The sequence below is a fragment of the Lampetra planeri genome, chromosome 7 (assembly GCF_965212315.1).
Source record: "Lampetra planeri chromosome 7, kcLamPlan1.2.h2, whole genome shotgun sequence".
Taxonomy (NCBI): domain Eukaryota; kingdom Metazoa; phylum Chordata; class Hyperoartia; order Petromyzontiformes; family Petromyzontidae; genus Lampetra; species Lampetra planeri.
Genome location: NC_136113.1, coordinates 12,787,084 through 12,800,119, shown reverse-complemented (window position 1 = coordinate 12,800,119; position 13,036 = coordinate 12,787,084). Strand labels below are relative to the sequence as shown.

General features: G+C 52.3%; 1 protein-coding gene across 1 annotated transcript in view; it reads right to left on the bottom strand.

The window, feature by feature from the left end:
- LOC144720153 (ryanodine receptor 2-like) overlaps positions 1 to 13,036 on the bottom strand; it is a 289,470-nt gene that overhangs the window by 225,634 nt on the left and 50,800 nt on the right. Inside the window, exons 9-10 of the mRNA XM_078596660.1 lie at positions 12,057 to 12,213; positions 69 to 233 (exon numbers count right to left, since the gene is read on the bottom strand). Of these exons, the coding sequence (XP_078452786.1) occupies positions 69 to 233; positions 12,057 to 12,213 (322 nt within the window). The remainder of the gene's footprint in view (positions 1 to 68; positions 234 to 12,056; positions 12,214 to 13,036) is intronic.

The following is a 13,036-nucleotide window of genomic DNA, read 5'->3' as shown; positions in this document are numbered from 1 at the left end:
TGGCAACGATCTGGACCGTCCAACAACAGTCGTGGCGATGTGCAAGCAGGACGGAAGCGAGGCCCAACCTTGCGCGTGTACGAGCCCATGCGTGCGGTCTTGGCATCGGCTGCCTGGTAGGTGAGCCACCGCCCGCTCTCCACATGCTGCATGTAGCACACCGAGTCGCCGTACTTGATCTCTGGAGAGCCCATGCCGTCTATGTCTCTCCGGGGACCCGAGTCCAGCTTGTCCTGTGGAAAGGGAGCCGATCGTGCGGAGGAAACTTAGTCATAGACGTTCATGGCTATACAATCAAATATCAAAATTGAACTCTTTCCCATTGCAAGAAGTCTGCAAGTTGCAGGGTGGGTCCTGCAACGCGCAGGCGGTTAGCTGTAATTTTATTTAGAGAGGCGTCACGCCGTTGTTTTAAAGACATTGTACTCACCGCAGAGAATTGCGAAATGATCATTTTCATTTGAGTAAATTGTATACACATTTCCAGCATTTGGATGTTTGTATGTGTTTTTTTTTTAAGTTATGGGAGGTAACCAGAGAACCCAGAGGAAACACATACAGAACAGGGGGAGAAGATACAAACTTCACAAAGAAACGAGCCCAAGTTGGAAATCAAACCCAGGCCCTTCTTACTCTGAGGAACAAACCATACCATTGCGTCACCATTTAACTTTTATGTTTTACTACTTCTAAAATTGTGAGTAATCGGTAAGTAGGGACTGATTACTTTTCAAAACTCACTCTCTCAACAATGCTGCTGAGCACCTAGAAAGACCAAAACGCCACTCCAGTGGAGCATAGGTAGATAGGGGCATGGACTGTCAAGATAAGAACAAAATAATGTTATAAATGTGAAGTATTGGAAAATGACGGCAGGAAACTCCTTGACGGGAACACACTTCTTTTATTAAATCCCGACCTGTAACAATACAACGCGTGGCCTCTCTTCTTCACAATGCGCTTCTCTTGACTCTGGATTCTGTGCTGCCGGCTCTCTGTGCCTCGTGTAGACTCCGCGCCTCGGCTACACTCCTCTCTCGCCTCGTGTAGACTCTGCGCCTCCGCCACACTCTCCACTCGCCTCGTGTAGACTTTGCATCTCTCTCTCTGGCTACACCGTATGCATACTCGGCTCGTGTAGACCTTCCTCTCTCGCTGGCTACACCGTATGCATACTCGGCTCGTGTAGACCGTTCTCTCTCGCTGGCTACACACTATACATTACTCAGCTCGTGTAGACCGTTCTCTCTCGCTGGCTACACACTATACATTACTCAGCTCGTGTAGACCGTTCTCTCTCGCTGGCTACACACTATACATTACTCGGCTCGTGTAGACCGTTCTCTCTCGCTGGCTACACACTTATACCTTACTCCCCTCTACTCTCCATTACTCTCCTCTACTCTCCATTACTCTCCTCTACTGGCTCTATCTCTGCACCTTCGTCTTCATTCCTAGATGGTTCCACTTCTGCCCCCTGCTCCTCTGTGCATCACCTTATATACCCCTTCTTCCCGGGAGACGGAGCGGATGCGGACCTCAACGTCGGCACCGCTCCTCAGTTACCCAATCCACACGCGCTATCCCTACGATCCGGTTCCGCTCAGCGCGTGTTTCCACTCCCCGACCAATCACACCGCGCTGCTACCCGATCACTCCCTCTGGGCGCGTCACCGGCACACAGCCAATCAGCAGCACTACCCCCACCCGCGCACTGACGCCTGCTCCTCCCCGTCAGCGCGCGTCACCACACACACACCCGTACATACGCGCTGGCACACGACATATACACCCAGCGCGTATCACCACTACATCACCCCCTCCCACATAGCTCGCAGCCGGCCCGGCTGCTAACAACAACCAACCGCGATGATAAAACGACAACCAACAAAAAAAAACCCCGTAACCCCCCGAGTGTGCCCCGTAACATAACACAACAACAACAACGACAAGAATAACTATGTACAGATTGACAATGAACACGAAAAGTCAACAATAACACGATACGAGCAAATTCGAAACGAACGCGCCCCACGTCCCTGCGACTACACGCAGTGACGAGGCGCTCCAACTGCCCCGACTCCTCACGAGGCAGGTCATGCAAAGTAGCACGACCTGGCGCGAGTCCGTCTGGCTGGTCCATCATATGGGGCGGGACACTGACGACCGTCCGGCGGTTCCGGTTGCTCCAGACGGCGCGGAACGGGCCTGAAGGGGCCGGCCCCGCCGCGGAGATCCGGCCGCCGGTGATCGGCAGCTGTCAGTTCCGAGACACCTGGGAGCAGATCAGGCGAAAATACGTGTGGATCAGGCAGAGACATTTCCCCCTCTGGGTCGCCGGTCACGTCACACGCCCGGCCATCACGACACACGGGGAGGCCATATGGAGGCGAGAACGGTTTCAGTCGGGAGGGGTGAACGTACCAACGGCGCTTTCCCCACTTTATCTGAACGCACTGGGGCCGTGCAACGCGCACGACCTCCACGGGTCCCCTCCACGGTCTCAACAATTTAGGCGACGTAGCCAAGGGTGCCTGAGGGCAATGCAGCCAGGCCCTGTCACCTGGTTTCCATTCGTGCATGGACACCTTCCGTGCCCGCAACCGTTCATTAGCAATTTGGCGAGCCCGCGAATTAAGCCGTGCGGCCTCCCTCGCCTCTGTCAGCTTATGAATATTAAACTTAATATGTTCTGCCAAATTAGAATTAGTTCGTGGAGCGGACAGGCCAAGTTGCGTTTCTATTGGCGGGTCAGCTTCCCGACCGTACATCAAATAGAATGGGGAAAACCCCGTAGCTGCATGGGGGGCCATTCTATACGCGGCAAGGACTCCCGGGACCTGCAGGTCCCAATCTACATGTGCCTCGCACACCTGCTGGCACAGCATGGAAGTCAAGGTTTTGTGGAGTCTCTCCACCATCCCGTCAGTCTGCGGGTGGTACGGGGAGGTACGCACCTTCTTGGTACCCAACAGATCGCACACCTCTTGCAACAATTTACTCGAAAATTTTTTACCTTGGTCGGTCAGCAGGCGTTCGGGAGCCCCCTTGTCCAGGACATAGCCCTGGACGAAGGCATCCGTCACAGCCGCTGCCGACTGGTTAGCGAGAGGCCACGCCATAGGCCATCGGGTAAAGTATTCGACCCCCACTAACAAATATTTATTCCCTCTCGGCGTGACTGGGAAGGGCCCCAAAATATCGAGTGCAACGAGCTCGTTGGTACGCGAGACCTGAATAGATTGCAGCGGTGGATTAGCTGCCACGGCCGGTGGTTTACGCCTGGCGCACTCAACGCACCCCTTCAGAATATGCACCACATCACTTCCCATTCCCGGCCAGTAATAGTCACGCTGAAGCAGGGCAAGCGTCTTGTTAACTCCCAAGTGCAAGAGGCGTTCGTGTGCCGCCAAGACAACCCTCCCCCTCACAGCGGAAGGCACCACGAGTGCGTTCCGCCGGGACAAACTGTCCCATTTCAATAACACTCCCTGCTCAAGTACATAGGAGCCGGTACGCTCCTGGTCCCCCTCGGGACCCCCAACCTTGCGGCGCAATGCTAGCAGCGAGCTGTCCGCCATCTGGAGGCGGCCCCATTCGCTGAGCGACAGCGAGAGCAGCGAGTCCCGACCCTGAGAGGCAGTGGAATCATCCCTGATCGGTGCGCCCGCTGTCGCAGCCAGTGCCCCCATCTCCCCCGCAAGCGTCGGTTTACAGCGCGCCGATCCCGACAAACACGCGCATTCATCACAAGGCAACAACCGCGACAAGCAATCGGCATTCGTGTGTCGCAACCCCTTACGGTACGTAGTCGTAAACTGATAGTCCTGGAGGACTTCCAACCAACGCGACAACTGGCCCGAGGGCTGGGCGACCCTCAATGAATACTGTAGCGCCGCGTGGTCCGTTCGGACTGTAAAGTGACGACCATAAAGATATGGCCTAAACTGCTGCACAAAAAAAACAATGGCAAGCAGCTCGCGACGGGTGACACAGTAGCGCTGCTCCGCCGGAGACAACACCCTACTACCGTAGGCGACAACTCTTTCGACACCCCCAACGACTTGGGATAGCACCCCCCCAATGCCCGTGTTGCTAGCATCCGTGTCCAGCAAAAAGGGACTGGCAAAATCGGGATAACACAAGGGTGGGGCACCCACCAAGGCGTCCCGGAGGGAGCGAAACGCGGCCTCCTCCTCCGGTCCCCATTTGAACTTCACTCCCTTCGCCGTTAGAGCGTGCAAGGGTTTTGCAATAGTGGCGAAGTGCTCAACGAACCGCCGATAATAAGAAGCAAACCCGATGAAACTACGCACGTCGGAAACGGACGTAGGTGTCGGCCACGAACCGACACAATCCGTCTTCGCGGGATCGGTGGAGATCCCCGAAGAATCGACAATGTGACCCAAGTATCTAACCGACTTCCGAAGGAGGTGACATTTGGCCGGTTTAAATTTCAGCTTAGCCGATCGCATTCGCAAGAACACCCCTCTCAATCGCTGGAGGTGTTCTTCAAACGTTTTACTGAAAACAATGACATCGTCCATATAAATCAAGCATGTATCCCACTGCAAGCCCGACAAAACCAACTCCATAAGTCGCTGAAACGTCGCTGGAGAGGAGTGAAGTCCCCTGGGTAACCGGTTAAACTGGAACAGCCCCCCTGGAGTCCGAAATGTTGTCTTAGGTTTCGACTCTTCGTCGAGCGGCAACTGCCAAAACCCCGATAACAAATCAAGAGTCGAAAAATATCGCGCACCAGACAATGCATCGAGGGACTCATCCATCCTGGGGAGCGGATACGCGTCAGCCACAGAGATCTTATTCAGGCGACGGAAATCAACGCAGAATCGCAGGGACCCGTCCTGCTTCTTAACCAGCACAATAGGCGCTCCCCACGGGCTAGAGGAGGGCGAAATAATATCGGCTTCTAGCATTTCGTTAACAGCCGACTGAACATGTTCCTTCTCCACGGGACTCAGTCGGAAGGGATTTAGCTTGACCGGCGCCGCATCGCCCGTTTCAATGTGGTGGTGCAACAAATCTGTGCACCCAATGTCATACTCATGTTTACTGAACACATCAGAGAATTCTATGAGCAACTCGCGCAGCGCACCCAACTGCGCCGCCGACAAATCGTCCGAGGCGGCGCATAGCGAATGGACCCACTCAAGGTCTTCCCCTGGCTCAACGTTCCGCGCGGGGCTCGAGCCCACCTGCGCAACCAACCCATCATCCACAGGGACCCGCGCCGCGTGAGCCAGCACGGTGCCCTGTGGAATGACAGCTGGCCGCGACCCCGCGTTCAAAACCATCACAAACGGATCCCTGTCAGCCCGCACCAAAGTGTGAGCCACCGATAAATCAAGACCCCCGACAGCCTTGTTAGAAGGACCCAAAAGCATACTTTGTTCCGAAGCCTCCCTCACCCATGGTTTCCGCAACCGGAGGGGAATCAACATCTGTGAACCCGGGGGCACATGCACGGTCTGTGTCGCCACCGCTTGTATCGTAGCGCACGCCGTCCGAATGTCAGTAGGGCTCGTCAAAAATGCAATCCGGCGACCCGATGGCAGTTCAATGCATCGTTGATCGATAAGAATTTTAATGGGCATTTTAGCCAAAAAATCAGTGCCCAAAAGACACGGAACCGCCAAAGAAGACGAAACGAAAACGGGTCCCGACAATTTGATATTTCCAATGCAAATGGACGCCCTAATCTGACCGATAATGCCCAACGATCCCCCATTAGCGGCGTAAAATGGCACATCCACTGGAAGCAGCGGACGACATTGGACTGGGAGAATATCATAAATGAGGTCCGATATAATAGTTGCCGATGCCCCCGTGTCCACTAACACCCTAATCTCGACCCCATCAATAGATCCCGTAACAACGGACGAACCCGCCGAAGCAGCCACAATTCTATGCCCCAATTCCGCCCATTCGATGTCTCCCTGGTCCCGGCCGAACCCCCCTCGCCGAACCGAATCCCCGAACCTTAACCGGCCCTCCTCCGCCGCAACGCGGCGTCCCATGTGTGCCGAATAAACAGGCCGAGCGTGTGAGGTGCCGCGACTTGCCGGGGATTGTAGAGATGACTTGGGATCTCGGTCGTCGTCCAGCCGAGCACCCATGGCGCGCTGACGCGGAGCGCGGCACCCGGACGCCACGTGGCCCCGGAGGCCGCAGTTATAGCACGTGACGAGGGTCGGAGTAGATCTTGGATGCTCCGACTTTCGGCCCGATCGCAGAGGCGACCGAGCCCCCGGCCTCCAGTCCCCTGGTCGTCCCGTGGCGAACGCCTCCTCTCGTGGGCTGACGACTTGGGGTTCGGTGACCACCGAACCCGGAGCTGCGACGACAGCAGCGTTGCAACCAACTCCTTGTTTCCGTTGTAGGGCCTCGTGCGCTTGAATACTCGTGGCGACTCTCAAAGAAGAAATATCAATCTCGTCAGCTGTGTTGATAGGGACCCCCAGGTCCTGCGCCAACTTAAGCAGCTGCTCCAAAACCATCGCGTCTTGGCCCTCCTCGTCCATCCGAGGGAACGCAGCATCAGCAAGAGCCAGCAACGCCGTGCGATAGGCCAGCGCGGTCTCCGTGGCCGCTTTCCGTCTTGCGTAGAAATGATGGCGGCACGCCGAGGGAGGTCCGTAGACCCTGGCCAACAAACCCAGCGCATCCTTCAGCGTGGAGCGGTCCGACTTCCGTGCAGACCTGAAGGCCGCGAGCGCGTCGTCGTCCAGCAGGGCAGGCAACGCCCGCAGCGCCGTAGCATCGGACCACGCTGACATCTCTTGATGCGCCAAAAACCTTCGCTGAAATTTGCCCCAGTCTCCGCCTTCCGCCTTGAAGGCTGACAACGTGGGCAGACGCTGCTGAAAAATGAAGTCATCCGCCTCGTGGTTCCTCTCCGACTCTCCGTCGGTGTGTAAGATGGCGGCTCCAGCGGCAGACGTAAAATGGCGGACCCCCTCGCGCGCTGATGACGTCGATGCGCGCGCTTGGGAACCCACCACCACGTGGCGCTCGCCGTTCCCGCCAAAAGTAGGCCCAGGCGCAATGGCGGGAATCCCCCATTCGTTTTGGCGGGAATCTGCGGGGCGACCTTGTAAAATGTCCCCCACCGTCCCCGCTCCTCCCGACGAGCTGATCTCCGCCAAGATGGACGCGGCGGCGAGCAGCAGCTCCGCCAGTCGGGAGTGCGCCTCACGAAGCACGGCCTCGGTCCCCGGTCGCTCGGCCGGCGCCGTCGACGGATCCTGTAGCGTGGGCAAGTCTTCCTCCTCGCCCCCCGCCACCAGCGGCCCCGAGTCGTCCAGGTTTTCCTCGCGGTCAATCCCGTGGGTCCTACGGGTCTTCCTTGTCTCCATGCTTGGAAGCCCGTTTCACTTCTGACGCCAGATGAAGTATTGGAAAATGACGGCAGGAAACTCCTTGACGGGAACACACTTCTTTTATTAAATCCCGACCTGTAACAATACAACGCGTGGCCTCTCTTCTTCACAATGCGCTTCTCTTGACTCTGGATTCTGTGCTGCCGGCTCTCTGTGCCTCGTGTAGACTCCGCGCCTCGGCTACACTCCTCTCTCGCCTCGTGTAGACTCTGCGCCTCCGCCACACTCTCCACTCGCCTCGTGTAGACTTTGCATCTCTCTCTCTGGCTACACCGTATGCATACTCGGCTCGTGTAGACCTTCCTCTCTCGCTGGCTACACCGTATGCATACTCGGCTCGTGTAGACCGTTCTCTCTCGCTGGCTACACACTATACATTACTCAGCTCGTGTAGACCGTTCTCTCTCGCTGGCTACACACTATACATTACTCAGCTCGTGTAGACCGTTCTCTCTCGCTGGCTACACACTATACATTACTCGGCTCGTGTAGACCGTTCTCTCTCGCTGGCTACACACTTATACCTTACTCCCCTCTACTCTCCATTACTCTCCTCTACTCTCCATTACTCTCCTCTACTGGCTCTATCTCTGCACCTTCGTCTTCATTCCTAGATGGTTCCACTTCTGCCCCCTGCTCCTCTGTGCATCACCTTATATACCCCTTCTTCCCGGGAGACGGAGCGGATGCGGACCTCAACGTCGGCACCGCTCCTCAGTTACCCAATCCACACGCGCTATCCCTACGATCCGGTTCCGCTCAGCGCGTGTTTCCACTCCCCGACCAATCACACCGCGCTGCTACCCGATCACTCCCTCTGGGCGCGTCACCGGCACACAGCCAATCAGCAGCACTACCCCCACCCGCGCACTGACGCCTGCTCCTCCCCGTCAGCGCGCGTCACCACACACACACCCGTACATACGCGCTGGCACACGACATATACACCCAGCGCGTATCACCACTACAAATGTAATAGACAGCAGGGCATAAGGACTGGGGCACAGTGGGTCAGAGCAGTGCAGAATGATGCGCAAAAGGGGAAAAAACACAGGACACGGAGGGCTTTTATTGATGTGATGGGCTGGGATGAGAGGGTTAAGGTTGGGAATTGCAGTTGGGAAGCAGGGACGGACACAAAATGAGCAGTGTTCGTGGGGGATGGTCAGGGGAAGATGAAACAGAACTTTACAGGAAAGGGAAATGTGTAAAAATAGCACAATGAGGCCAGGTGGAGGTGGTCAGGGTCAAGCAGATAATGATGGGACACGTTATCGTGTCTGCTTGAAGGTTCACGGAAGATTTTTCCAGTTACTGCTGGTGCAGTGTCCATTCCATAGCGTGCTGACATGCAGAGATAACTGGTGGGGTGCAGGAGAAAGACGGTAATGGATCGGTCTTGCACGCAATGGAATCATGACGGGTGATTTGATACTGGTTTTCAAATGATCCCTTAACATTATGTAACGGAAACACATCATTAATCAAGTGACTGTATAATAGTACATTAAAGTAAACTGGCTTTGCCAAACCTGCGATGGAAATATTCTGAACCATTAGCCGCCCCGCTGTGTTATGCTTCAAGCCAAATTATTCATTTCGTGCAGCAATAGGTATGAGGGAAGATTGTGGCTTTCCAACATTTAATTGTATCAGTACATGGTCCTGTGAGCAGGGCTCGTTCTGACAGCGTCCACTGCAAGGGCTGCAGTCGCACATAAAGCCGTAGGTCATGGAAGTGAGCCGTCTTGTTTTGATGGAGACATTCACGTAGAACTATTGTTTGCGCTGGAGATGATTGTCAAATTGGGGTTACAGTGTGTTCAAATAAGAAACGGCAGCGGCGAGATGTTAATTACCTCGCCTGGTGTACAGGAAGTCGTGGGTTCGATCGTGACCCCCGAGGTTGCATGTCTCTATCCCCGTGGTCGCGTGTATTTATCCCCGAGTCCTCCGGTTTTTTCCTCCACATTTAGAATCAACATGCATTTACAGTATTTGGCTGCTATAAATGTCCACATGACAAGCCACTTCGTAGGGCTATCATTTGTGGCCAGGTCGCGTCTGAAAAAGAGCTATGTAGCTCAGTGGGCCTTACCTGGTAAAATAAAAATAGTTTAGTTTAGTTTGATGTCACGTATTTAGTCAGAAAAGCCTGAAAGGGTCTCAAATAGTTTTTTTAGGAGACTGGTTATTGCATTGATATCCTTGGGAAACTGATGTTTGATCTGGAAACATTTCTAAAGTCCTGTTGGACTTATTAAAGCAGGCAAACCCTGGATGAGTTTGACTCTCAGTCTCCTCACTAGAGACAGGCTTGGTGAAAAAAAATGCTGCTATGTCGTCAGATTTTACAGGCAACCAAGCCTGATGCAGCATCACCTGGTCACACGTATGTGTATTTTACTAAACAATAACTTTCCTATATAGGCCTCAGAAATAGTAGGCATTTTTTTTCCGTAATGTAATTCGCTCGCATATATATCGTCAACTACATAGTCTATCTGATAAAGAACAGTCGTGAACTCTTAAGTGACACAGGCTAAAGACACTGGCTGTGCGTTTCTCTGAATGCTCATCATGGCTGGGCATCAGCGCAGCTTTTACAAGCGTGATTGAAAGTGACTGTGCCGAGGCTAGGGGTGTCCGCAATTCGATTCCCCACAATGAGAAATGCCTTTAAAAGTGGAAATAAATTATCGGCGTCAATAATTCGCCATCCCAGATAAGAGAAAGGTTGGGCGGCACGGACAGCAGAAGAAGGAGACTGCTAAACGGGCGTGTTGCCTGCTGCACCCAGCTGATCTGGATTTCATTGCACGTTCCTGGTGGCCAGTGTTTTGCTGATTGAATGGGGGGGGGAGGGGGGGGGGACGTTGGTGGAATGTTATTGATGGCCATTACGCACACACACATATGCCTCGCACCACCACCGCGGAACAAGGTATTCTTTTGTTTTGCGGTTTCGTGGTCCGTTTTGTTATCGCAACCCTTCCGCCACTTTATTCCTCCTCGAGATGGCAGGATGACACTCCCGTGCAGGCATGCGCGTCCACGTGAGCGGTCCTCTTTGACAACGGCTATTATTACGGCCATGACATCACAATGGCTGGTGGTAAAATTAGGTGGCCGACAAAAATACACGCACGGACACGGACGAGTGCACTTTAGGTGGCAAGACAACAACGCACGCTCGGAGGAGTAAGTTCACGTCTGCCAACTCAGACCCGAGGAAGCCGTAAAAATGTTACGGCAGAAGTCACTGCGGGTAGAATTACACTGGATGCGAGCATCAATCACCAAGACGGACACTATTATGCTTCGAATAAATAAGTGATTTTTCTTCCCTACTTAGAAACCGGTAATGAAATGAAAACAAAATAAATAATCATATTACGAGACAGTGATTTATACATCGAATTGATATTAGACACCCTGGATATAAATTAACAGTTATCAACTACTGTTTGTCTCTTGTTAATAGCACTTTGGGTGAGTTCCATCTGAATATTACTTCATAATATGATTGTCGCTGTTAATGTTGTGAGTGACATTTAATTTTTAATATTTAGTTTTATTTTCCCATCTCAAAGTCACTGTACTGAGAAAACGTGTGGATTTGTATCTTTCATTCAAATAAAGTCCTGGTCGCAAAAGCAAAGTTTGTGGGGAATAATAGCCATTTTCTATACTTTTTAGGCATAAGCAATTAAAAAATAACACTCAGTATCCAGGAACAAAAATTGTGTTACATAGTGTAATTAAAACTGTGATGAACTAATTCTACCTAAGTTGTATTTTTTTGGATTTCAGTCCAAAATATAATTGAATAAATCCTTCACCATGACATGACATTAAAGTGTGTGTGTATTTAATCAATGTAAATAACAGTAATTACTAAATTAAAACGTTATGACTTAAGTTTGATAACATTTGTACATTTGGACTGCAGCTAATGAAGCGAACGAAAATGAAATAGTTTAGCCGAAGTGCAAATTATTGAAAGTGAAACCTTAACAGCCAAATGAAACGTACAATTTGTACAGAGTGTCATATTAATTCAGTTTCATTTATACTCACAAACACATTTTTTTAATCTGGAACAACCCGGGCACCGACACCGACGTACCAACAAACAAGATAATGTAGCAATATTTTATATAGAGCAGGTAGGTATAAAAGCAGGAATTTTGGCAACATTTTACCCGTACTATGAATATGAATAACCTCCGCTCTCCCTAAAACTAGGCCTAATCGCCGAGCCAAGCCTGTCAAGTTACTAAAAACACTTTCATTCCCCCTGGACAGGCACAAGCATCAAGCAGTGGGTCGACGTTTCCCGGGCAGTGAGTCTGTTCCGCCGCAGTAGCAAGAGAAGAGGTTCAGACGTTGTCGAAAAACAACGGCTTAAAAGAAGAAAAGCGGATCACACCTAACACTGCCTGTTCCGCACCATCGGCCTACACGGGACACCAGAGAACAAATGCAAAAATTCAGCAACCACTGCGATGGCAAGGATCGTTGTTATCGGAGGAGGCAAAGAGAGTCGCGGGGGGGAGGTGGAGGTAGCGTAGTGGGGGCGAAGACATGGCCGCTGGAGCCAAATCCCAGCACCCTCTCCTGTGGCCCCATTTGGGGGCGCACGAGCCCTCTCACCTTGGAGGAGCGCATGCTGAAGGCACTGGTCTTGACGTCGGCGCAGCCACGGTCCACGAGCAGCAGCACCCGCTCCTCCGTGAGCGCCAGGTACTTGCCCGTGGTGACGTGGCGTAGGCGGAATGGCTGGCCCCAGTGCAGGTGGTTACCGCTCCAGCTGGTAGCGGCGACCGCGGGAAGGGAACGTGAAGCACAGACGATCATAATAGCCACAGGTGACAATGCAGCCAAGCAATCGCATGCTGATGATGATCACCACCCCAACGGTAGGTTGATGCTGTTCATAAGTACGTAGGTATGCTGAACTTCTTTCGCACCGTACGTGGGCCAACCATGCTAATCGGAGGTGCAGGGGAAGGACAGGAAAATAAATGCACAAAAAAGGTTCTAAGTTATTGTCGAGGTTGTTTACAAGTTATTTGGATTCTCGTATAATTTAGCCAAAATGAATCAACAATTCATTCGTGGTGGAATGACAGTGAAGTTAATGCCCTACTTCCTGGTAATGACATCAGGTCTTAATGATCCATTTAACAACTAACTGTGCCATTTGTTTATTCACCGTGAGAGTCACCATGTGCGGGATTGCCTTAGGAGTCATATGAGCATCGTCATGGCCAAACAGCCTTAAAACGTCACCATAAATTTACAAAACGCTACTTTGCTCACAATATCAAATAACCAAAGTGATTGTTTCCAAAACAAAGTATTGAGAGCCAGGAAGATTGGTCGCTGTGGGTGTAGACGGCTAAAGGTGGGTAGGCTGATAAATGGATGAATGGTTTCTGCAGATGGATGGGGCAAAGTGATACATGTGGTGGGCAGGTGAGAGGGTAGATCGATGAGGTGATGAATTAAATAGCAACAGGATTGGTAGGTCGCCTGCTTTGGTAGGTGATCTGAATTGGCGATCATGCGGATCACTGGAGGTGGGTGTGGGTGAGTTGACTGCGGGTGAGTAGCATGAACGTAGAGAAACG